Source organism: Hibiscus syriacus, unplaced genomic scaffold (assembly GCF_006381635.1).
Source record: "Hibiscus syriacus cultivar Baekdansim isolate YM2019G1 unplaced genomic scaffold, ASM638163v2 tig00112114_pilon, whole genome shotgun sequence".
NCBI lineage: Eukaryota > Viridiplantae > Streptophyta > Magnoliopsida > Malvales > Malvaceae > Hibiscus > Hibiscus syriacus.
The window spans coordinates 190,225-216,448 of record NW_024063255.1 but is presented as its reverse complement, the minus strand read 5'-3'; the positions used below and the strand labels follow the sequence as shown (position 1 = coordinate 216,448).

The 26,224-nt window shown below is 31.3% G+C and overlaps 2 protein-coding genes across 2 annotated transcripts; one reads left to right on the top strand and one right to left on the bottom strand.

Annotated features, from left to right (window-relative positions):
* Window positions 1-636: 636 nt before the first annotated feature.
* LOC120174635 (protein EXPRESSION OF TERPENOIDS 1-like) lies at window positions 637-13,655 on the bottom strand. The gene is made up of 4 exons (XM_039181428.1): window positions 13,366-13,655; window positions 2,042-2,739; window positions 1,480-1,788; window positions 637-958 (listed from the first exon to the last, which is right to left on the bottom strand). The coding sequence occupies exons 1-3, from the start codon at window positions 13,653-13,655 to the stop codon at window positions 1,481-1,483; spliced, it is 1,296 nt and encodes a 431-aa protein (XP_039037359.1). The 3' UTR covers window positions 637-958; window position 1,480.
* Window positions 13,656-21,201: 7,546 nt separating this feature from the next.
* LOC120174561 (protein NRT1/ PTR FAMILY 5.4-like) lies at window positions 21,202-25,374 on the top strand. Its single transcript, XM_039181366.1, has 5 exons — window positions 21,202-21,289; window positions 21,394-21,611; window positions 21,700-21,951; window positions 22,940-23,217; window positions 24,474-25,374. Exons 1-5 carry the CDS (start codon window positions 21,202-21,204, stop codon window positions 25,342-25,344), a joined length of 1,707 nt encoding a protein of 568 aa, XP_039037297.1. The 3' UTR covers window positions 25,345-25,374.
* The last annotated feature ends 850 nt before the right edge of the window (window positions 25,375-26,224 follow it).

The window sequence follows — 26,224 nt, the reverse complement described above, 5'->3', positions numbered from 1 at the left end:
TGTGCTTATGAGCTTTCGATACGAAAAGTGCAGGCAGTCTTCTGATAGATTAGGTATAAAGATAGCAGCTCGAGCCGAGAAAACGGAGTATCAACTGGTTGGAGAACCAACTGGTGTGACATATGATGTCATTCTCTTCTTTGGTATAATAGACATTCTACAAGACTATGATATTAGCGAGAAGCTTGAGCATGCATATAAATCAATGCAATACGATCCGACCTCGATCTCCGCCGTTGAACCAAAGCTATATTCAAAACGTTTCTGGGATTTCATTTTCGAAGTTTGTGTACAGGACACTTGAAAATGTCATGATCTTTACAAGATTTTCAACTCAGAACCAGTGTACATTTACGTGAATTCGTTCATATTCCAGAGTTGTGATCGGTTAAAAGAAAAAAAATTCGGCTTCTTAGACATGGCCATGGAGGATCAATCACGACAGCGCTGGACACGCCCTTGTAATCAAGGATTAGGTTAACATTGTAAACATAGTTATTAAGGTTGTTTCATCTTGAAATGATGGTGAAAACATACATGGGAATGAAACATACAATATCTGAATCAACCTTCCAATGCCTTAAGACCCCTTACACTAGCATTACTTTCGGACCAACTCTTCAAAATAGAGCAAAATATACTTCCAAAACTATGCTCCGTATAAATTGACAACTGAAATCGTTCTACTAAGACTCGTTATCGAGGTCGTAAAGCAACTGACCTGGATTCAGAACAGCAAAAGCAAATTTGCAGTGCTTATGACTGATCAAAATTATGCTGAAGAAGTACCACTGTCCATTGCAAGGTCCGTCGTGCGGCAGCATCTAACAAGTCCGGAGATTAAATCTCAATATATGTAACCTTCCTCATAAAGATAAAAGAAAGCATGAACTCTGCGAATGGTATATAATAAATGTGCATTCAACCAAACTTGGCTTGGTTGAATCTTGTTCATCACCTGGCATATACATAAAGAAAAACTTGTGATGATAAAGAGGATTATCTGCAAATGATAGATCTGCAACTGCAATTGTTTGTTAAAAAATATAAAGGTTGTACAATCTTTTTTGAGGGAATCACAACCATAAAACGGATGAAGTTTGGTGCATCGGTCGTATCCGGAAGTGTTTGTGATGACAAATATCAGTAAAATGATGAACACAACAATGTTATCCTACTGTGGAAATGTATCAAACACTACAGTGGATATAGATCTTAGGCTTAGCAAATGCAATCTTTTGCTTCTTTACCAAAGATGGATAGTGACAATAGAACAACCACGGCTCAATTATGATGCTTCTCACTGACACCGACGCCGTCTTTGCTTTCGAAGAAAGGCATAAGCAATTGGGGATATAAACTGTATGATCCTATGACTTAAGGGGAATGAACTATGAAGTAGCCTTCACACAATCAATTGTTAGGCCTATTTAGCTAAAGAAACATCATTAATTACATGTTGAACGCTAAAGATTGTACCTTAAACCGACCGTCGGTCACTGGACGCCGCAAAGGTGTTTGGTGGATCAACAATTGGTGAAGAAGAATCCCTCTCCTTCTCCCTTCCGTTGCTGCTGCTTTCGAAAACGACATTCGAAATACAGGGAAACGCATTTTTCACATCGACTCCATGATCATATAGGAACCCCTTGAACACATGGCCGCTTATATTCACAGTAGCTTGGTAAGCAACCTCCGCCTCACCGTCGCTAATGGCCGTCACCTGAATACACCTGAACACTGCCGGCGCTCGAACTTGACCCGGTAACGATTCTTTAAATCTTGAATCTAAAGATCCGGTTTTAAATTAACATTAGAGAAGAATTTATATAGAGGATAAAGTTGTTTACGGTAAAACAACAAATTTTTGTGCATTATATTTCATCCAATTGTTTTGGATGATTATAAGGTAATATACATTGTAGATGCATCTACTCAAATCTGATTGTTCTATTTTTTTTAAACCAAATCTCAGCTTGTTTAATTCTTGATTGAATGGAAAGATTATGGAACAAAGAAGAACATATGAGAGAAAACAAACCCTGAGAAGTGGCAGCTTCAAAATTCAAAGACTTGGAAGCAGCATTTGAAGTGAAGTTCAAAACCCTTTGCCTTTTACCACCGCAAGAGGAGGATCCCGAAGACCCACCGCCGTCCTCCTCCCCAACCAGCACCACCTTCCTGTCTTTTTTCCGAGCAGCAGGCACCCACGTGCTCTTCACGTGAGTCGCGCAATCGTAGCCTCTACTCTTGCAACAAGTCCTACACCTGCTGTATCGACACTCCTTCTTCGCCCTATTCCCACAGTCTCTACACACCTTAAAACAACCACTGCCGCCGCCACCGTCTTCTTCTTCATCGTCTTCTTCAACACTAGTCAAGACTCCATCTTTCATTTGGAAAACCGGTAGCGATTCCTGGGTTGTCGTGCTCCTCTTTGCAGTCCAGATATTTGTGTCAGTCAAGTTGTAGTACTGGTAAAAGGCTTGTGGTGGTGGCGGCGGCGGCGGCGGCGGCGATGACGGCTGTTGTTGTTGTGGTTGGTGGCTCTCCTGTGACGTTGGTGGTGGTTGTGGAGCTACAAGGAAGATGTTATGGAGGCCTAACATGCTGGTGGGGTGGTGGCGGTGATGATTATGATCATGGGACGGTAGTGGCGGCGGCCATGTTTTGGTGGTGGTGTAGGTGGTTGGGGTGGCCACAATTGGAATGGTTTTGAGTGAAAATGTGATAAAGATTCTGCTAGTTAAAGAAAGGGTGAAAACCGAAAGATAATAATGAATGAATCAACGAGAAAGAAGAATTTGTTTGATATGTGAAAAGCTGAAGCTAATCTATTTGACAGTGGATGAAGAAATAGTTACATCTTTCATCTTTGAGCCTGAGCGAAACACAACCTTTTACTACTAATATAATCAATCTGACAACTGCAGACCGATCTTGCCTTTGTTACATTTTATGTTAACATTTCAATATTTTGATTTTGGAAACTATACTCCCAAAGTTTATTTTTATAGGTGATATTTTAGTTTTATTGATTAGATTTTTTAATCATTTAAACTATATCAATTAAATCGTTAATTGATGAAAGAATTGACACAACAGTAAATGATTTTTTTTAGATAACTTGTGCATATTACTCGAAGAAAACAAAAAATCTGTTACAAATATAAAGCCTTATCAATGGTTCTATTTGTAAACTTGATTTCCAATATATATCGAAAAGCCTTTAAATTGTCTACCATTATTCTCTTATCAATTACAATAAATCAAAACATTCCTAGAGATTTTAAGGATAAAAGAGAGATAAAATTTACGCTTGAGATATAATGTCGTCCATTCCAGCTCAATGCCCTACTAGGGAGAATGCACATTGTTAACACAATCTCCGAACTATATATGACATTCGAAAAAAGGTTATTCCTGATTTTCAACTCTCCGTAGAAAACAAATCATCTCCATTTGCAGGAGTCTACCCTGATCCCTAATATATGTTGCGGAAGACGGCTATCGGATAGAGCAAAATCGCAACTGATAATTTGAGAAAATAAAAATGAAGATAAAAAGAGACACAAATTTACGTGGAAAACCCCTAAATAAAATAGGGTAAAAACCACGGGCAATGGTAGAAGAATTTCACTATGAGAAAATAGGAATTACAACTTCTCTCATCTACCAAGGAGAAAACAATGATAATTCTCTCTTGATAAAAAAGAGAAAACAACTCTCAAGAAACTCTCTAAATTCTCTCTAGTATTGGAAGAAAGCTAGAATGCTTTGGGATGGTTTTGAAGCTAAATGGGTTAGGTTATTTATAGTTGAAGCTTAAGGACTAATCTTGTAAATTCCCTAAAAGTTTAGTGACTAAAGTTTGTAATTTGCCCATTTAGTTTTCAACCATTGTTGCACCTAATTTTGACATTTTATATTTGGTGCCTATCATTATTGAAGATTTCATTTTTTTCAACCTTGTAAATGCACTTTGGGTGCATGCTTTCAACAATCTCCCACTTGAAGATTTGATTAGAACAATCATATCTTCACACCATTGTTTCTACATTGTACCATCATGTTGCTTACGTCTCTGACAGTCCACAAGAGGATCGACACCAGGTAAATTTATCAGCATTGATTGCCTTCGTCATGAAATTTGCTATGTTGTCTTTGGTATGGATCTTCTGCATATCCACCGTCCCTTCTTCCACCTTTTCACGAATGAAATGGTATTGGACTCGTATGTACTTTGTTCTTGAATGAAATGCTGGATTCCTTGCTAGATGCAAGGCGCTTTGACTGTCACAAAACATAGAGACATACTCTTGATTGTGCCCAAGCTCCTCCAATAGCATCTTCAACCAAATTGCTTCTTTACTGGCCTGTGTAGCTGCTACATATTCTGCTTCTGTTGTGGATGTAGCCACAATTGACTGCAATTTTGAAACCCAGCTTACAGCTCCACCAGCAATTTTGAACACATATCCTGTAGTAGATTTGCTTTCATCCAAATCCTCTGCATAGTCAGAATCGACATACCCATTGATAAGTAAGTTTGATCCTCCGTAACATAATGCAACATTTGAGGTCACTTTGATGTATCTTAGGATCCTCTTCAATGTATTCCAATCCATGTTTCAATCTTGCTTGCATTATTATCCAACAATCCATAGGATAATAAATTTTTCTTCAGGCCTTTCACGTTCCGCACATCTCGAACAACTTTAATTGTTCCATCATACATCTTCAATTTGATGGTTCCCACGCCAATGATCTCTAAGGCATGATCATTGCAACTATACACAGATCCTCCTGAGACAAGTTCATAATGATGGAACCATTCTATTCTTGAGGTCATGTGATATGTTGCTCTCGAATCAATGAGCCATATGTCTGCATATCTCTTTTTACCTTCCACGGTGGTTGACGCTTCACAACATAGAGCATCTCCATCATCTGAAGTGTTTGCAGTATTGCCTTGTGGATTGGAGTTTTTATTTAGACTCCAACAATCTTTCTTCAAGTGACCCTTCTTTCCACAATTGTAGCACTTTAAATTCTTCTTGCTTATTGACTTCGGTCTACCATGTTTGTGACTGCTGCTTTGGCCATGTTTTGTTGATCTCCCTTTATCTTTGTCAACGCTTCTGCTTGTTGTATATTTACTTGTCTGTCTTCCTTATTCTTGCGCCGATTTTCTTCTTGTAGAACAACAGCTGCAACGTCATCGAAGACTAGACTGGTGACATTACTGTTTGTCAAGTTGATGATGAGTTGATCATACGAATCCGGTAGACTTTGAAGTAGAAGTTCAGCACGTTCTTGTTCTCCTATTTTACAGCTTAAGGATGTAAGCTGAGAAAATAAAGTCTTCAGTGTATTTAAGTGCTCCGTCACTGAAGTAGATTCTGACATATAGAGAGTGTATAATTTTCTCTTAAGGAAAATTTTATTGTGTAGCGATGTGGCCTCGTATAATTTGGTGAGATGATCCCATATCTCCTTAGCTGTATTCTTCTCCTCGATGCTTGCCAATACTTCATATGCTAATGCTAGATGAAAGTTTGCCATAGCATTCCCGTCCATTTCGATCCATTTGTTGTCATCTGTGAAATCCACCTGCATTTCACTGATAGCTGCTAGACAACCGTTTATCCTTAGGATGGCCTTCATCTTTAATTTCCACAATGAGAAATTTCTCCCATTGAATTTTTCAATATCAAATTTCGTTGCCATAACTTCTTTTACAGATAGCTCCCAGTATTTCACTATCGTGAATAGTTCTCTAGAACCTTCAAAAAATGAGTAATAACTTTTTATTTTCTTATGTTGGAGGATCCACCTTTTGGTGGCAACCACAAAGACAATAAGCATATATTACACACTCAAATCTGGCTCGGATACCAATTGTTGCGGAAGACGGCTATCAGATAGAGCAAAATCGCAACTGATAATTTGAGAAAATAAAAATGAAGATAAAAAGAGATACAAAATTTACGTGGAAAACCCCTAAATAAAATAGGGTAAAAACCACGGGCAATGGTAGAAGAATTTCACTATGAGAAAATAGGAATTACAACTTCTCTCATCTACCAAGGAGAAAACAATGATAATTCTCTCTTGATAAAAAGGAGAAAACAACTCTCAAGAAACTCTCTAAATTCTCTCTAGTATTGAAGAAAGCTAGAATGCTTTGGGATGGTTTTGAAGCTAAATGGGTTAGGGTATTTATAGTTGAAGCTTAAGGACTAATCTCGTAAATACCCTAAAAGTTTAGTGACTAAAGTTTGTAATTTGCCCATTTAGTTTTCAACCATTGTTGTACCTAATTTTGACATTTTATATTTGGTGCCTATCATTGTTGAAAATTTCATTTTTTTTCAACCTTGCTAAATGCACTTTCGGTGCATGCTTTCAACAGTATAGCCATCCAACAAATGATGGTGCATGCGTTTAGGCACATAAAGAGAGAACCACCACGAGACCTTGGCTTTTTCAGGCCGAAATAGAGGATCAAATCCACCTAATTTTCAAACTCCAGAGTCAATGCAAAAACGGATCTATCTTAAATCCAACAACTTCCTCATGCTTCAGTTAATATCAGTCTTGACGTCAACTTGTCAAAAATCTACACCTTTAAAAATATTCTTAAAATCAAGACTTCCTTCAAACTTCGAAGAGCAATTCTGCCTCCATCTCACTCTAACCCCAAATGCAGTCAAATCCCTCCCTTTCACAAGTATTTAGCATAACGTTGGTCAATTCTCCAAATAATTGAAAAAATTACCTACACCAACAATTTGTTATACTGAACATGCTTACTCGAATAAGTTGAAGCCTGTCAAAGTAACTGAGATGCTTATTACCCCCAATGCCCCAGCTTGTCCTTAATCTCGTCAATGAGAGAATCTCATTGGTCATCCTTCTAAAGCTAACTCACCCAACTTTCCGTTTATAAAAAAGAATCTCAGTTTTCTTTAATTCGATCAACTCAAACTACAAGGAATGTTCCAACGGAATCTACCCTTACCAAACTAGAAGAAAGGTTCTAATTGACAAAATTGAAAGATAAATAGACAAATTAAAATCTATCAATAGTTAATTGGTCACTTATGTGGTTTAAAAAATTATATTAATCAATATAGTTTTAAGACAATACAAGTAATTTATAATATTTTATTATATGTGATACAATAATATGTAGTTTACCCTCATATTTAAATTGATATTATTTTTTTAAACAATTTCTTCCTAAAGGAAGGAGAAGAAAATTTACTAATAATAAATATTAAAGCTACAATCTAAAAGAAATAGAACGTGTCGACTTAATTTTTTTAACTAAATATTGTAGAGATCGTTAACCATTGATCTTAATTAATATTTATATCAAATTATTCATATGAAAAATATAAAAAAAAACATGAAATAATGATGACTAAAGGTCCATCACAAATAATTTCTTTGAGTGGAAATATTTATATAATCAAATGTCATTAATCTCATCATCATTATATAAGTAATGCCTTCCATTATATCAAATGGTAGATATCTTTTGGTATTATTTTAAGGTAAAAAGTTGGAAGTCACTAAGTAAAGTAATTTACAAATTTGGTGAAGAAATGGACATAACGAGGGAGGCTGCATTTTTAATGGGGTCTGTGGGCCAATCTAAATCATAGATAGGGTCAAGATTTAGCTTAAAATTCTACATGGCTATGTTCCTATAGAGGGTAGGGGTAGGCATATTAGTGGACCATATTGCTTTCCTTTCTTCTTATATTGATTTTGATGGTGACAATTTTTTGAAGTGTCTTACTCTCCCCTTTCTCAAGCAATGGTCACACTCATTTCATTTCATTTTGTTAATTTTTTTAATTTAATTCTAATCTTATTTAGAACGAGAAAAATAAAAAATTTAGAGAAAGAAAAAAATACGCCTAATAAATTTGAAGATAATAAATTTTGTAACAATTAGCTGTTAAAAATTTACATGACACGTCTGTGATCTCATTTCATTTATTTTTTCATATATTTTTTTATCCAAAACTATTTGTAGACTTAATATTTATATCCAGATCTTCTTAGATTTCAGATAATAAATAATTTAATCCTTGAATAAATCTAAGATAATTTTGTAACAATTAACTGTTAAAGATTTACATGACACGTCTTTGATCTTTCAAAGAAATTTGTAAGATAGTATTTATTTATCTATCCAATAATTAAATTTCAAAAGAATATTATTTTCCAAAAATCATAATTAGATTGAAAGCTTTGCCAATAAAACAAAACCATGTGATTATAATTATTTATAAACTTAAAACTTAGAAATATTGAATATAAAATTAATAGATGCTTCCATTAATATATATTAAAATTAATTTAAATATGATACACATTCTAAGATTGTAAATAAGTTGAGTTGAGCTTGATTATTGTTGATTTTGGTTCGACTTAAAATTTTTAAAATCTCGATTTGAAAGTCGCTCGAACTTGAAATCAAAAATTAAACCTCGACTTGAAAACTCGCGAGCTTAAAACTTTAAAGCCAAAGAAATCAAAATTTGGAGTTTGACTTAAGCTCAAAAAAACTTAAACTCGATATATTATCAAATTTAGCTAAATTGAATCTCAAACTCGAGTTCTAACCTGAACTTTGAGTAGATAAGAGCATAATATTGTTTCTTTTAAAGTAACATATAAATGCTAATGTTATTAATAATTTAAATTAAAAATTAATATTTTTTTTCCGAATTGCTCATGAGCTTTTTATATTAATTATCAAACAATTTGTTTCGACTCATTAAGAATTTAAATCGAGTTCGAGATCGAATCAAATTCATTTGATTTGAATATTAACTCATCTTTAAACAAATTAAAGTTGAACAACTCGTAATTTATCTCGTCTTATTTCCAATGATGAAGGGCGAGTCCAAGGGAACAGGGAGGGGCTTATATCACCGACTATCATAAGAGAAAACCTATTAATGCTTTGAAATTTCTTCTTTTAATGGACTTTTTCGGCCCATAATTTTCTGTATTCTTCTAGTCCAAGGTTTAAACTTTAAACCAAACATTCCACGACAACGTCAGCAGTCTGCTTTAATTCACTTATATGGATAGGTTGATATAGTTGTATCATCTTTAAAACTAATTTAATATGAACTAATTGAGTGGCTTAATAGTTAAAGAAGTATTGTTTTCATTTGAGGTCTTGGGTTCAAACGACTCTTTTTATAAGGTGTGTGCGTATTATCAATAATTTAAAAATGAATATTATTTTATAATCATCTTAGACTATTAAAAAAATAATATGATGTAATAACAAATAAACATTTTAATCTCACAAATTACATTAATTCACCGTCATGTATCATTAATATATATCATTTGACGCAAGTGGCTTCTCTTGCAGGTTATAGAATCAAATTTTAGACCATAAATTCATTTTTATGTAAATATGTGTATTTGGATTTAAGTGTTCATTCCACTTTTAACTTACAAGGTGCCTTTTGTAGACAACCGTGAGATCCAATGGGCCTAAGTGAAAATACATTACAAATAAGTGTGGATAGAACCATTTGGTTTCAAGACCGAATCTTGGAGTATTAGCAACGACTATGTTGGAGTGGGAAGGATGTTTTAGTGGATGAATTTCTCAACAGTGACTTTGGTGGATGAATTCGGATTTGTCCGTATCGTATATCTGGTTTTGGTGGATGAATCTCTCAACAGTGATTTTATGCATGCACAAGACCTCAAACTTGAGACATAAACGATATCAAATTGTTTATCACTTAAATTCACGCAGTAGGAGTGGAGAGAATGTCATGGTCCCAAAGAAAAACTATGAGTCCAGCATAGAGGTGTAGTTTAAGGAACAACAAATTTGACAATATATGTATACGCATCTAGCTTGTAAAAGCAATACAAATTTCAGCTGATTTGGTAGGGATTCATGATGGAGAAGAATATAGCGTAAAGAATCATTTGCTCGGTCTTGTGCTTTCAGTTCAATGCTCACAATGACAATATTCTGCGGCTCATATCAACTTAAAGAAGCCATTGATGAACCAATTTCCTAGCTGTTGACAAAATCAATTGTTAATCGATTCCTTTTAAGAAAACCAAAAGTGAAACGACTAGCAAATTATGCGAATATCTTCTTCATGAGACGTGGACAAGTTATGTTCACGTTTCTTCGGGCATAACTGGCTTGGAACCGAACCTAGGATGTGCGGATTTTGTCAATGAAAGTACTCATCATTCCTTGCTTAAGGGTGAAACACGGGGGGACCTTACGCTCCTTATTTTTGTTATACTCTTTTGAATCTTCTCCGCTCCACAAACTAAGACCTCTGAATAACTCCTCTGTAAGAAAGCAATCACGGAGGAATATCTTTGAATATTAAACATTGGAGGCATGGAGTCTTACATTCCTCGGAAAACGACAACTCTTTGCCATGACCACTTACAAACCTCACATGATCTATCAGAATTGATTTACAACTGATCATATCAAGCATGCTTACCATTCATTTAACCTACAAATAGGAATCATGATCCTAACCCTGACACTTTCAATAAAATGCAGTATTTAAGTCACAGAGTATGGCTCAAGAAAGGAGGCTCTTGGAAGAAGAAGAAAAAACACTATCATTCTTCGAGACCTTTCTTCATTTCTTCATTGACAACATCATCAACCGACAACCACCCGAACACTGACTAAGAATATCCACCTAAACAAGAAGAAATGAATCGTCTATAACTGTCGTAATCATCTATGTTCCATTAACAATTTTACTCTAAATATTTTTGTTCAATACTTGTATCTTAGATATATTCGGGCATAGGTAAAAGATTTAACCTTATAAAAATCTTAACAAGAAATCATCATATATTAAACATGTATCGGATATCCGATACTCGTATCCGGAATCCAATGACAGTTGCCAAATAAAAATATATAATCAATGTCCCTTGTAAAGGTGGGGGATGCGATGGAAGTGGGGGCCTTTGAATTAGGTCATTTTCTTGATCGATTCAGGAACCTGAGATGGATGGAATAGAGACGTTGGATTTGAGTATCTGGCTTTAAGCATTGTATCTATTGATGACTTTGATGAAAAAGAAAAACAACATCACATCTTGTCCAAAGGTAGTGGTTCCAAAAGAACAATGGAGATTTTCATTCATGATTCTTGTGGGCTTGAAATGTTTCAAATTGCCGTCAAAATAGCCTTCTTTCTGGGTCATAAAAGAACAATTGTTTTCAATTCAATGTTTAAGGATGTTTTGTTACTTAAATCCGAAAGAATGTCTCTATTTGTCTGTAGTTAGTTGCTATGAGTTAACAGTTAAAGGAAAGAAATGAAAACCGATTCAAATCTTTGTGTCAATTTGAAATCATAACTTAAGAATAGGAAAAAATGCATATAAAAGTTAGACTCTAAATTCAAAAGATGTTATTTTAAAAAAGGCTTAAAGTTAAAAAGTCCCTAAATTATGTTCTTTTTTGCTTTAAGCCCCCAAACTGTTTTTTTTTAGTTTTTAGACTATTATGCATAATCACTTTAGTATCCACCATTTTTTCACTTATAATTTTTTTGGACAAATCAAATGTGACATGCCACACAAAATTAAATACTTATTTTGATTAAAAAAATATTTGAGGGCTTAAAGCAAAAAAGAAACATAGTTTAAGGACTTATTTTGACAAATAAATAATTTAGATACATAAAATGATTATTTATAATAGTTTAAAGACATATTTTGATAAAAAAAATAGTTTAATGACTTCAAAATAAAATACTAAATGTATAATTTAAGAATAGTTTTTTTAAAAGAGATATATGATGGAGGACAAGAGTACGTTTAGGAACAGTGAAAATTTAGGTTTCAAAATGGGCAATGATTAGAACAATTAGGGTTCTGTTAAAGGCACATTGTGGTTTGTTTGGTCAGTCAGCACAGTGTCAATATCATTGCAGATTGCTTAAACTGTTCATACTTTTTCCCTTTAGGTATGTATCTGCTTCTTTTCTGTCTTGCATTCTGAATCAGCGCCCATGGTAATATAATTTAAGACACTTTTACCTAAAATAATATAATTTTTTTTATAAATTTATAACATTTTTTATAATTTAAAAGTTATACTGCGGGAGTTTAGGGCTTATAACAAAAAAATATATATAAATTTATAATATTTTCGATTTTAACCTACAATGTTATTTTGTCCAACCTAAAAAGTTATACTCTTAATAAAATTTCAATTACAACAGATTTTTATCATTTTTTACCTTATATTAATGGGTTGTATTTTAAAATTTTCTATCTTTTAACTTTTTTTTTTCTTGTAGAAAACCAACATTCATATTTTTATTAACATGAAGTCTCGTCATTGAATCAATAGTTTATCAATGAACTTTATTTTTCTTTTAAAGATTATCAATGAACTTTAAAACTTATGTCACTCGTACTTTTTAGGTATTAAACATATTATGTATTGAACTTTTGTAAAAAGAAATATAAACCTTGTCTTTATTAAGAAAAGTATATCAAGAGACGGACACGTGATTTTGTGTATCAATAGTTTATCTTGCTTTATGACTTAAATAATATCAATATAATTATATGACAAATTACATTATTATTGTGCCTAATATATATATATATATATATATATTCGACAAAATAAAAAATTTAAAGCATTATTATATTTTGACAGAAATATGTTGACTAAATAATATTAAACTTATGTTGATAAGAGATAATCAAAGATTTTTTTCATGAAAATGTTTAAAATTTTAAATGTTTTCTTTTTTAACGATTATATTTAATTATTTCATAGTTTATGATATTTTTATTTTTTTTAACTTTTAATAGTTGTTTTAGTTTTTAGTAGTTTTACATTTGTTTTCTTAACTATTTTAATATATTTTTAAAAATTTGAAATATTCTTTCAATTTTTTAAAGTTAATTAAATCTTCAAATTTTTAAAAAGAATCAATTAACCTTCTCTATTACATTATCCATAATAATATTTGATACTCGATACTTATGAATAATATAATGATGAAGCTACCTTAATAGTAGAGGAGCCTTGCCCCTTCCAAATGTTTATGTCAAATTATGTTTTAGGTCCCTCTTACTTTTGAAATTTAGAAAATTAAGCCATCTCTCAAATATTTTTTAGTCCAATTACTTTTAAGACCCCTCTTAATTTTGAAATTTAAAAAAAAAATAAGTCATGCAAACTATTTTTTTTGTTTACATACTTATTAGCCCTTGTTTATATTGAAGTCTGGTAAATTAAGATTGATCCTTAACTTTTTTTTATATATATATAAAACATGAAGCCGATTTAGTTACCGAGTTTCAGTAGCTTTTTGTAGCACCAAAGCTGCACTATCTCTTGGTGATTCATTGTAGACGGGTTCTCCAACGGATCGATCACGAATCATCTTGGCCAATATATTTGTCGTAATATTTATTTCTCTCGAAATATGCTTCGATCTCACCTCCCAATTTCTGCTCAACATGGTTTTAATATCAGCCACAGTAGCATTTTCCGACAAAGTGCATGATATGAGATTAAGAATCTTGGAAACTTCAAGATTATTTGTCTCTATATCCGAGCCACCAAGCATGCGATAACGCATCGCGAACCGATCATAATTTCGCTATCAACACGGAGCATATGCCGATGCTTCTACTGAACCCAAAATGCCAAGATCCTCGAAACACTTTCCCCGCAACAGCCACGTTTTTGCTTATACCAACGGCACCATCAACATTAATTTTAACCCATCCTACTTGCGGTTTTTGTCATAAGTTTCTATTTCTCACGTAGATACCAGATTGTTGTCGAGCTTCTCTGCTATTGACAATGTCGTTCATCATTCTTTGGCTTCTCAACTATTGAAAATCTGTTTTCGTTCTCCTGAAATTTTATAAGTTCACATCTCTTAAAATTTTATGAGTTCGCCCCTAATATAAAATTTTATGTTCACTGACTAAAATCCTTTTTTCCAATTGCTTTGCTCACGGTCTGATCGCTGAAGTCTTAGCAACGATGCCGTTATCTGGAAAATCATTTCCTTCAATTTTAAAAAAGTGCAAAGCAATAGGTAGCAAGCAATGTCAACCCTCATATGATTGCCAATTCATGAGCCATCTTAGACATAGCACAAGTAATAATGATGGAATGGTCTGGCAGATCACACGAGGGAATTGCAGAGAAAAATATCAAATTATAAAGTGGAGGAATGACCCTTTTCTAGTTCATTCTCTGAATTATTCAGAAACTTTTAATTTAATGGATGAGAACTATAGGATTGGAAGTTATCTTTGAACGGGTTTTTTTATATAAAAAAATTATAATATAATAGGAAAAAATGTTACATCTCATCTTCTAAAAAAAGACATCGATGTTTATCCTTTGAAAAAGAGGATAATTGCCATATCAATGGCATGAACCTAAATTTAAGACATTCTTAATAACCCATTCAAAAAATTCAATTCATTAAACATAATTTTAGTTGTTTAACAATTTTAAGGATATATGTTCAATAGCTTAAAATCAAATTAATTTTATAATATTTTAATAAAAATATTATAATATAAGTAGGTAAAAGTTTACTTACTATTTAATGTAAAGTATTTTCAACATTTTTTATTTAATTTTTTTTTTTAATAATTTTATTCTTTAAAATTTACATTTATCAAACAATAATTATATTCGACATTTAATTTTAATAAAAAAATGAAACAAATGTATTGTTTAAATTCAACACTTCATTTTTCAATATCTAATTTCTCAATGTTATTGTATGTTTGGACTAAATGTATTTGTATGAAAATATAATTGATCATGTTTGATGGTATAAATAATAATTACATAATTATATAAATTTAAATTTTAAAATAATATTAATTGTAAAATTAAGTAATATAATTATACATAAATTATTTTTATATTTTTAGAAATTAAAAAAGATACACCTAAACATTCTTAATAATTAAAGAGTGCAATAATTTATTTTTAACGATGACTTTTGATGAAAAAAGCAGCAGCACTTGGTTGCAAACATCAATAACGGAAACCGGTAGTTAAAAAAAATCATGGACCAATAATGGTGGTTTCTCCGGTGAGAATGAGAATCTCATGATTTCATTTTGAAGTCATGATCACGGTCAATTGAGAGTAAACTAATGGATATACTTGCTATTTTTATACCTAAACTTTATTTTTTTTTTCAAAACCATACATAACATTAGGTTTAGGTTTTAATTTGATACTCCTCCGTTGAAAACTTAATGCTGATGTTGATGTGTCACCATAAGTTTATGTCGCGTCATCATTGAAAAAATATAAAATGTCACGTTAGTAATTTTATTAATTTTTTAACGATGAGATATCAAATTGAAACATAAACTAAACATTAAATATGATTTTAAAAAACAATAAAGTTAAGGTATCAGAATGAAATAGTTTAGGTATTAAATCTATAATTTACCTTAAATTTTATTTGGTGACAAGTTAGCCGACTATAAAACATGTAAATTACATGTCGTTAACATATTTGGTGGGTTTCAGATTGGAAGCCATAAAAGCACCTTAAAAGTAGATTTTTTCAAAATATTAGTCAACAATGTTTGAAAAGCAATCCAAAATTATTTCAACTGATTCATGCAACTATTATTAAATGAAAATTAAAAATTTGCAAGGAGAATAATTAAAAAAAGGTACTGGGACTTTTTTTCATGTTCGTGATTGTTTAAAAAAACGAAACATGTCATGTTGATTTCACGTCCCATTGTTTAAAATGGGAATTTCTTTTTATCAAAGTGGGTACGGAAATAGTCTTTATAAGTAAAGAAAAGATGGCTAAAAAACCATATACGGTAAGTGTTCGAATGTGGGGGTGACTAGGACATCACTAAACCAATAAAAAGAAAAATAAAATGCATTTTCTTTGGTTTAAATTTTAGATTCATAGTATATAAATTAATTAAGAACTTTTGTCACGCGATCATTTATATTGAATCATTACATTAGTATCGTGAGTATACATGTTAGCATTATAAATTGTCGCATCAATACTATAATGATCAAGGATGATATCTTTCACACTCTAAATTTGTATGAGTCTAATGTGTAATACTGGGTCACCCAAACGATCACTATTATAATTTTTCCATTTAAAACATCGCAACGTGAATTCATCATAAATAAATTCATTAAGTTCATGAAATATTTAATTCGAGTTTGCAAATCCGAAGGTCTACATTCATAGTTTACAAAATAAATCCAAAATATCACAAGGGTTCATAGACTGAATGTAAATAAATATGATATGGATATAAATGTTTACTATAATTCTCAGAAATGTATTCTAAAGTAGATGTTGGAATCTTACGATGAAGGTGTGTAACACCCTAGTTATATCTATCTCGAATCTGAAAGATTGTAATACCATACGAAATCACCAAAGTGACTAATCATTTTTTTAAATCTTTCACCCAACTAAATTTTCAAAATAAATCCATAAATAGTAATAGGTTTACAAAATGGGGAGCTCCCGAAGAAATGTCTCAAAATACAATATGATGTATCAAATGGAGTTACGACTCAAATACATATTGTCAATGAATAATATATACCCTTTAAATAATATCCAAGACGTACTCTGATAACTTGATCAACTGAAATCATTAACCGATGATAAGCTCCTCAATCTCCACTTATGAACCTGCGCAAAGAAACACATTTTGAACGTTGAACTAACAAGCTTATGTCACACAAATAAATATATTATAATACAACATGAATAGTCATAAGCAATCAACAATGTATTATCAAATACAATTACAAGTAAGCATCATGATGTAGTTCAGGATCATCAAAGCATCACAAGATTCATACCCCTCTAGCCTACAAAATAAGTACTTTGTATGAGATTCGGGTCACATCTTGTCACACCCCAATTTACAAACTAATTTTTTCTTAATTTAAATTCTTGGATTAAATTAACATTTTAAAAATAGCAAAATGAAGGGATAGGGTGACACTGTTTATTTTGCTCTTAGGGTGTATCTTTCTTGACTGAGTTTTTGTTATTAGGAGGTGTTTTATACCCATTACACTTATTATGGATAGTAATAAAAGATTCATCCCTTTTGTTAGGAGGTGTTTATTTTGCCAAATGATTATACTTGCATGCAAAAACTCATTAGTTTTATGCATTTTAAATGAGTTATATATATATATTAAATTATTTTTTTTAAAAAAGTAAGTGAGATAACACTTCAAAGTCTAAAAATCAAAGATTTTGGAAAGATACACCCCACAATGAACAATTAGAAAATCGATTTGAAAAGTTAAGAATAAAGTAGTGTATCATTGCCTAGCTACCTCTAATGACTCCACTTTCAATGATATTAAAAGTATGCCCAACAAGAGTTAATATATTCCTTGACTATTCTAAACAATCTAAAATATTACAATTGTAATATTTCTAACATTTAAAATTAAATCAAAAAATAAATTCTTGAGATTTGTTAAGAGATAAAAAGTACAATTAACAAATGGTAATGCATATATTTATGAAGTTATATATATTATATTCAGTAAAGTACACCATATGTCATTAAATTATGTTCAAATAATCATTTTATTTATTAAAATTTTAAAAATATAATAATTTTATTAAATTTATCAAAATATTAGAAATTAAATTTGATCAAACTTATTAAAAAATGACTATTAAATTTTATCAAAATGTTTTAAAAATTTACTAGATTTATGAAACTTTTACAGTTAGTATAACGATACAATAATTATTTTATAATAATTCGATAAATTTAATGATTATTTTATAATTTTTGAAAATATAGTGATTAAAAGAATCATTTAAGTATAGTTTAATGACCTATCATATAATTTATCATAATATATTTCACTACACTTACGAAGTGAGTGGAAGAAAATAGTTTATATAACGTATATAGAAGTTTATTTTTTTTTTGTATCTTTTATGTTTATTTTACGACTCATGTTTATAGTTTGTAACTCATCGTGTGAAATAATTTATTTATGGGTACATTTATCAATTTCGTATTCAATTATTTAGTAGTGGTTTTTAAATATTTTGTTTGTTAAAAGTATTAAAAATAATAACACCATTAATACTAGTCATCATTTATAAACGAGATATTTTGTTTTTCTTTCAATTGAATTAGCATTCAATTAACTAGTGGCATTAATTCAAATAAAGAGGTGTACATATACAGGTTTAGCTCAATATTTGTATAAATAATTATTTTGTCATATATATTTTTTATAGGATTTTAGTTCTAATGCTATAATTTTTGGTTAAAACAAACATTGTTGGATGAAAATCGTTAGTTGACTAACATCAACACAAATTACCGACGTTGTATTTTCACATATATTTAATTGTTGAAATGATATGCATCATGTCACCCAAATTGCTTACGTATCATGTGTCATGTCATCAAAAGTGATTGAACACATTTGAAAATACACGTCAACAATATGTATTGACCGTTAGACAACTAACAAGGATCACTTATACTATGTAAAACTCTTTTAGTTTTACATAAATTTGAGACCATTTGATGAGTGAAAATAAATGGTTGAGATTAACTAATTGTTATTTTTAGTGAATATCTTCTCATTTCCTAAAGTTAATCTTAATCATCTATTTTCACTCATACAATAATCATAAATATGTGTAAAACTAAAATAATTTTAACAATATAATATAATATAATATTATCCTGTAAATATACAAAGGTTGGAAACTTATCTCCCTTCCATTAATGTCTTCATAAATATTACCAAAAATGATTGTCATCTAGAGTAACAAGCGGGTAATCATAAGTATTGATAATTTCATTTTAATGATGACGGCCACGGATATATCAAAGGGATTGGTAGGGATAGTATTTTTTAAAAAATTTTAAATTAATATATATTTAGATATTTTTTATATTTTTAATTAATAATATATTTTTGTTATTTAAAATTTTATAATTTCGTTTCTTTTTAAAATTTTAAAAATTCGTCTCTCTAATATAAGATTCATCGTCCGTTGCGATTATGTTTATGCGGATCTCAATGAAAGCCCTGAATAAGAGAATTTGGTTGTTGATGCAATATTTCCTAAAGATGAGCACAAGGAATGGCCACTTTCAGCAATCAACTGCCTTGCCTCTTTGTTTCCAACCACAACGATTGCTCCTATATAATTTTACAGATTTTGGGATGGGGTTTTCGAACGGCTTCCGCTGAGGCGAGGGACCTTGAAAGTGCAGGAAACGAAGCCAGGTTCCACTCTGTCCACATGCATGTCAGTCAAGTAAGGTGAAATCTTCATAGAAGCTGCTTCTAAAGCCGATCAGAGCCGGCTAATAGGGAATTGCATTTTGAATGATTGTCAGGGCCTTCGTTCTCTACCTTTATAATTAAAATCCTTAATTTTTATAATTAACTTTTTATTTTTATTTTCACGAACTAAATATCTTAATGATTGAGAGATTTTCTCAAGGTCATGAATTTGAGCATCGCAGTTGCAGATGTCAAAGATATGGATATTAATTGTTAAATGATTGAGTCTTTGAATATATACTATATTTTATTTAAAAATAATTTTTATCTTTATAATTTAGATCATATATTTTTTCAATATCACTTTCTACTTTTATAATCGAGACCTCTAATTTTTTTTTTTAATTTTATAAAGTTCTCAATTTCTAATCCCTTGATTCATCTATCTCATTAATTCATTTAATTTCGAATTAATAACAACCGATTAATTATTAGTTTTTTAAAGTCGAATATTTACTTTATGACTTCTTCATAATAAATACTCAACAAAAATGCATCCTGATAAAACTATTTTTGTATTTTAACTTTAATTTAATTAGTATTAACTTTAACGCCTACTAACTAAAAAAAACCTTATTTGTAGCAGTTTTAAGATTTATAAGTAAGAGTTAACCATATTTAAAAATATTTTTAATCAAAATTCATATTTTATACTTGTATATTTAAATAAAAACAAAATTTAATTATTAAATAAATTTTCAATTAATCCGAGTAATCTAAATTTAAATGTTTTATATACAAAATCAGATAAACTACTTTGCATTTTCTAAAAGTTTATTAAATTATACTAATGGTTCATTTTATCTTCCTAATTGCTTTCGGAAGTTAAACTAATTTGCATTTTCTACAAATTATCTTTTCTATTTTCCAATTTTAAGATATTTATTACCATATCATGGTTTAATTTTGGTAAGGGGTTATGCCCAAAATTTATTCTTTAATTTTTTAAAAAATAGAAAATGTACAAAACTTAGAAGGTATTAACATAATTGTATTTTTTTTCAATACAGTCTCTAAGAAATGCCAACTCAGCTTACTTCAAAAACATGATCATATTTAATGCAAAATCCTTGTATGAACTTATATTTAGTATGTAATATTAATGTAGATGTATTACCTAAATATATATTTTATATTTAATGATGTATTTGTATTAATTTTTTTTTAATTTTAATATTTAACATATTGATTGACTAATTTGAATCGGGTATCGCGGAAGCTTATTATGTGATGACCCTTCTAATCTTATTTTTTTTAGTAGTCTGGAGTTAGTCTATGTTCATAATATCTCTTAGCTATTGACAACACACACCATACAAATATAATTGTTTGAACCCGAGACTTCTGAAGAGAATAACACTCCCTTTAACTACTGATATTATTTGATGGGTTCTCCAACCCTGTTTATTTTATTGACAACATTAAGTTTGAATTCTTAACTTTACTTAAGATATTTAATACCTTATCCACTAAATTAACTGATTGCTAGTGTATTATATTTTATTTGATATTCTCAAGGATGGAATTACTTTTTAAAAAAGTTTCATTATATATATATATATAATATAAATTTATTTAAAATTATCACTAGTAAAAGAATATTGAATAATTTACACTACAATCTAAATTAATTTACACAAATGCTAAAATTTAAAGGGGAAAAAACATGAACAAATTAGTTTACACAAATGCCCAAAGCATATAGTTTTTCACTTATATAAATTGGACGAATGGTCCTTAACATTTCCCACCATTTTCATAAGAGTTGTTCAGCCAAATTTCCTATACTCTCCATGGATAGCTCAGTTGCTCCGGTCACCATCGACAATGACCATCGAAAGCCCTTCAAAGGAGGATGGAACGCCGCCGTTTTCGTCATCTGTAAGCAAATCTTTTCTCCCCTTTTTGTTTTACTTTTCATGGATTCAATCTCGGGTCTTTGTTCGACAAGTGTTTGACGAAATTGTCATCGTTGATTGATGCAGTTGTGGAGATGGCCGAGCGATTTGCTTTCTATGGTTTGGCTGGAAACCTGATCACATATCTCACCAACATTCTCGGCGAACCGGTGGCCACCGCAGCCAAGAACGTGAACACGTGGGTCGGCGTCTCCGCCATCTTCCCTTTGCTGGGAGCGTTCGTCGCCGATTCGTTCCTTGGCCGCTTCAAGACCATCCTGGCATCCTCTTTGATCTACTTCTTGGTATAACATATATCAATATCGGTAGTGTTGCGTTTATCGCGATTCCTAATGTGTTTTTTAAGTTTCTTTTTTTTTTTTGGTGTTGTAGGGATTGGTGTTGTTGAGTTTATCAGTGTCCGTAGTCCCTATGCATTCTCGCAAAGCAGTGTTTTTCACTGCGCTCTACGTATTAGCCATAGGAGAAGGAGGCCATATGCCATGCGTTCAGACCTTCGCAGCTGATCAATTCGATGAGAATAATCCCCAAGAAAGAGCTGCCAAAAGCTCATTCTTCAACTGGTGGTACCTTTCGATCGTTACAGGAGCCTCTGTCGCCATTGTTGTCGTCATTTATCTCCAGGTGAAATCAAACTACCTTCACTTTTGTTTTACTTTTCATAATAGCTGCTAATCAGGGTTTAATTCATATGATTCTCTTCAAAGGTCAAATTCTGGTTTTAATCCTTCTTCGATGCTCAAATTTAAGAACCAGTCTCTATACTCTAATTTTACTATTTAATAATATAATTAGTTATGACAATTAATTAGTCTAGTGGGATAAGATATTAGATCCCTTAAGTAAAATTAAGAGTTTAAATCTTGTGAATAGAATAAACTCAGATTAGTCAATTAATGAATCAAATACCTGTGATTATAAAAAATATAATTCATTAATTTATTACTATGGTTGAATTGTTGACGTAGATTTTTAAAAAAAAATATTCCTTGCAACCTATCATGTAGCTTTTTGTGTTGAATATGTCCTTATAAGAACAGTCCTCGTTAACATTTGAAAAACCAACGATATTATAGAGATAGAAGATTAAATTCTATATAATTAAAGTATCAGACTTAAATCTTGAATTTGAACATAAAAGCATACCAAAATTGTAATTTTACCTATAAAAGGTGACGTTTATTCAATTTGAAGTTCAAATGTAATCCTCCACACTCCTTTTTCTTGCTTTTTAGCCACAACTTTTGCATTAAAAGATAATGATAATTTTAACGTATAAGTCAGATCATTTTCACTTTCATTCGGATTCTTTTATAATTGCACGAAGAAAGCGACCTCAGTTATTAAGAGACTTGTTATTATCTCTTGAAATCTGGATTCGAGCATTTCGTGTACATGGATATGTGCGTTCATTGTCAAATAGTTAAAAGTTTTTAAACATATACTACCTCATATCTCTAAATTTATATAAAAAACCATTTCTATTATAATTAATTCGGATTTAATTCTATTGAATCCTACGATTAAAAATTTAAAATTGGAATAACACATTTTGAAACCTTTTCTTTTATTTATAAATTTTAATGTGAAGGTGATGTTTGATGTCGTGTAGGATAATGTTAGTTGGGCAGCAGGATTTGGGGTGTTAGCAGGGACATTGGCGCTGGCCTTGGTAGTGTTTTTAATCGGAATCAAGAGGTACCGAAAGCAGCGGCCGACGGGGAGTCCCTTCACCACGATGGCTCAGGTCTTGGTCGCTGCCGCAAAGAAGTGGCGCGTGAATGAAACCCTCGGTGGCAGGGGGATATGTTATGATGATGATAGAGTAAGTGGGAGCAACACCAATTGTCAAACCAGGAGCCACAATTTAGCCCGTACCGAACAGTTAAGGTAAATGTCTTATAAAAATCATATAAGAGAGTTCATTGCACCACAAATACTCAAATTACAAACATTATTGTAAATCAGTCCCTAAATTTTTCAATATTCCAATTTCATCCTTAAACTATGACTCTCATTCTAACTTGATCCTCAAACTTTTGAATGTTCTAAGTTCATCTTCTAACTATGACTCTCATTCTAAATTTGTCCCCACACTTTTGAACTTCCTAATAACATCTCCAAAAATCATTCAAAAGTTTTGGGGAAGAAATTGGAATATTTAAAAGTTTAAGGGCCAATAGGATCGTAGTTTGTGGATGAATTTAGAATGTTTAAAAGTTTGGGGACCAATTTAGAATGAGAGTCATAGTTTGAAGATGAAATTAGAATATTTAGAAGTTTAAAGACTAATTTAGAATAAAAACCATAATTTGAGGACGCATGGTGCAATTAACTCATAAAACAATAAAAAAATATACCAACAACGATCCAAATATAAAATTATTATATTTTGAAAAATAATTGTTAACTTTAAATTAAAAGAAATCATAATAAATTATTAAATAATAATAATAACAAAGTTGGCAATGCTTGAATTTTAGAAGCAAGAGAAACATCAAATTCAAATAAAATTTTTCTCCTTGAAGTTTGGTTAAAATTAGTGTATCTATATAAAAAGGTTTATTAAAAAGAATAAATGTATGATGCATGTATAATTTGCTATTTAGAGCATATTAAAGGTTTAGCTTAAGAAATGTATTTATTATATTTGTTATAGTTACCATTTATAATATTTTAATTAATTGTACTTATCAAATGGGTGATGTATAGGATGAATGTAAAAGATAAAGAATCTTAAGAAGCAAACAGTCTTTAAGTTTAGTCCCCAAATATAGAATGTTAAGTTTTATTTTTGAATAATCTTGTGTGATTATAAGGTAGTATCTCATTGATAGTGCATACACTTTGCTCGAACTCAAGACCTAAAAAATAACACTCTCTTTAATCACTGAGACCACTCAATGGGTTCAAAATGTTAATGTTTTTATTTAATAATCTAAGGTGATTACAAGTGGTAGCATATGCTCTAAAGATTCAACCATTTAATACTAAACGTTCAAATACCCTGCAGTTGGTTAACTTTTGAGTCATAAATTATATTAATAAACAATCTCATAAAAAAAAAGTAATTTTATAATCGAATTAAAAAAATCTCAAGTCTCTATTGAAGTTCGAATCATTTATGATATTACTTGAAACTGCAGATTTTTGGACAAGGCAATGATCATTGACAACAAAGACGCCTTGAGGAAAACCAAGGATCCATGGCGGCTTTGTTCATTGAACCAAGTTGAAAAAGTTAAGCTTGTACTTCGCCTCATCCCTATATGGCTTGCATGCTTGATGTTCAGTGCCGTCATAGCTCAAATGCACACATTTTTCACCAAGCAAGGTACCACCATGTCGCGATCGATAGGTCCCGATTTCCAAGTTCCTCCCGCAGCACTCCAAAGTCTCGTTGGCCTCACAATCCTCATTGTCGTCCCGGTTTATGATAGGGTTTTCATTCCCATCGCTCGAAAAGTAACCGGACATCCCCGCGGAATTACAATGCTACAAAGAATCGGTACCGGTCTATTCGTTTCCATATTGAACATGTTTGTTGCAGGCCTAGTAGAGACGGCTAGGGTGAACACCGCAAGCAAACACGGCCTACTCGACACCCCGAAAGCCATAGTCCCGATGAGCGTATGGTGGTTGGTTCCACAATACGTACTCACAGGAATTGGAGACGCCTTCACGGTCGTCGGATTACAAGAGCTGTTCTACGATCAAATGCCGGAAGAAATGAGAAGCATCGGGGCAGCAGCATATATAAGTGTAGTGGGAATTGGGAGCTTCGTAAACACAGCTATAATCTCAGTTGTGCAAGCCATCACTTCAAAGCATGGGCATGCATGGCTGGGAAATAATCTCAACCGTTCAAATCTGAATTACTTTTATTGGGTATTGGCAGGGTTGAGTGGGGTTAATTTGTGTGTTTATATGTGGATTACTAAGAGTTTTGTGTATAAAAAAGTTGAAAACAACGATCAACCAATTAGTACAGGAGGGTATTCGGAGGAAAAAGTATGAAATATGGGGCTATTTGGATGTCAATATCCATGTTTACAACTTAGCTATATTATCTTTTTTCGGAAGTACAATTTTAAAAGTTTAAATGCAAAATAAGTTCAATTTTTAATTTTATTTTATAATGGAGTACATAGTCAAGAAATGTTGATATGATTTAAAATTAAAGCATTCGGTCGGTTTGATGGGTTTAATTTATATATACCTTGCTTATTTTGGTCATTTTACCTATAATTGATTTGCAAAAATCTCTGCCCGACCTCTAGTTCTACATCAAAAGCTACATTCCTTTAATTTTTCATCTAAGCATTTTGGTTTAATTTTTGGTTTTTTTCACGTATTCAACTATGTTGTTGGTATTTTTTTTCATTAGTTAAATGTATTCAATATTTGTGTCTGACACTTGAATATGAGAATATAATTTACAAAAATCTTTCGAACACATAAAAAAATAATTAAAATCTAATCATATCTGTGTCGGATACATACCCGTGTAAGGAAAAAACACACTCTCAGCTTATAGTTTGCAGCATTCAAATGCTTGACAATAGTTTCTTTTTCATCAGGTTACATCTATTGAGCTCTTTCTCCATTAGAATTCCTTTGTAATTTAAACCGAATTGTAATATCTTTTGCAGTGGAAAATTCCAGAACTGTGTTCATTTTGTTTTCATAAGGTTATGGAACCATTCATCTTAATCCAAATTCAAAATCTGTGTTGGAAAATGTAATATGGTTGATGAACTGATCAATGCCTGTGATTGTTTATATAACCGTATTATATGAACGGTGCCATATTTAAGCTTTTTTTGTCACCATAATTAAAGAAGAAAATAAATCAGCCAATGCTCCATTAATTAAACTCCCTTAAGAACATATATAT

Bases quoted from the DNA above. Each gene is read 5' to 3' on its own strand.
- LOC120174635 (XM_039181428.1), bottom strand. From the start codon at position 13,655: ATGCGTTATCGCATGCTTGGTGGCTCGGATATAGAGACAAATAATCTT. The intron at 2,740-13,365 runs GTAACTAAATCG...TTTAACTAGCAG, and splicing joins CAAAAAGCTACTGAAACTCG to AATCTTTATCACATTTTCAC. The intron at 1,789-2,041 runs GTTTGTTTTCTC...CCGGATCTTTAG, and splicing joins TGAAGCTGCCACTTCTCAGG to ATTCAAGATTTAAAGAATCG.
- LOC120174561 (XM_039181366.1), top strand. From the start codon at position 21,202: ATGGATAGCTCAGTTGCTCCGGTCACCATCGACAATGACCATCGAAAG. The intron at 21,290-21,393 runs GTAAGCAAATCT...TGATTGATGCAG, and splicing joins CGCCGCCGTTTTCGTCATCT to TTGTGGAGATGGCCGAGCGA. The intron at 23,218-24,473 runs GTAAATGTCTTA...TTGAAACTGCAG, and splicing joins GCCCGTACCGAACAGTTAAG to ATTTTTGGACAAGGCAATGA.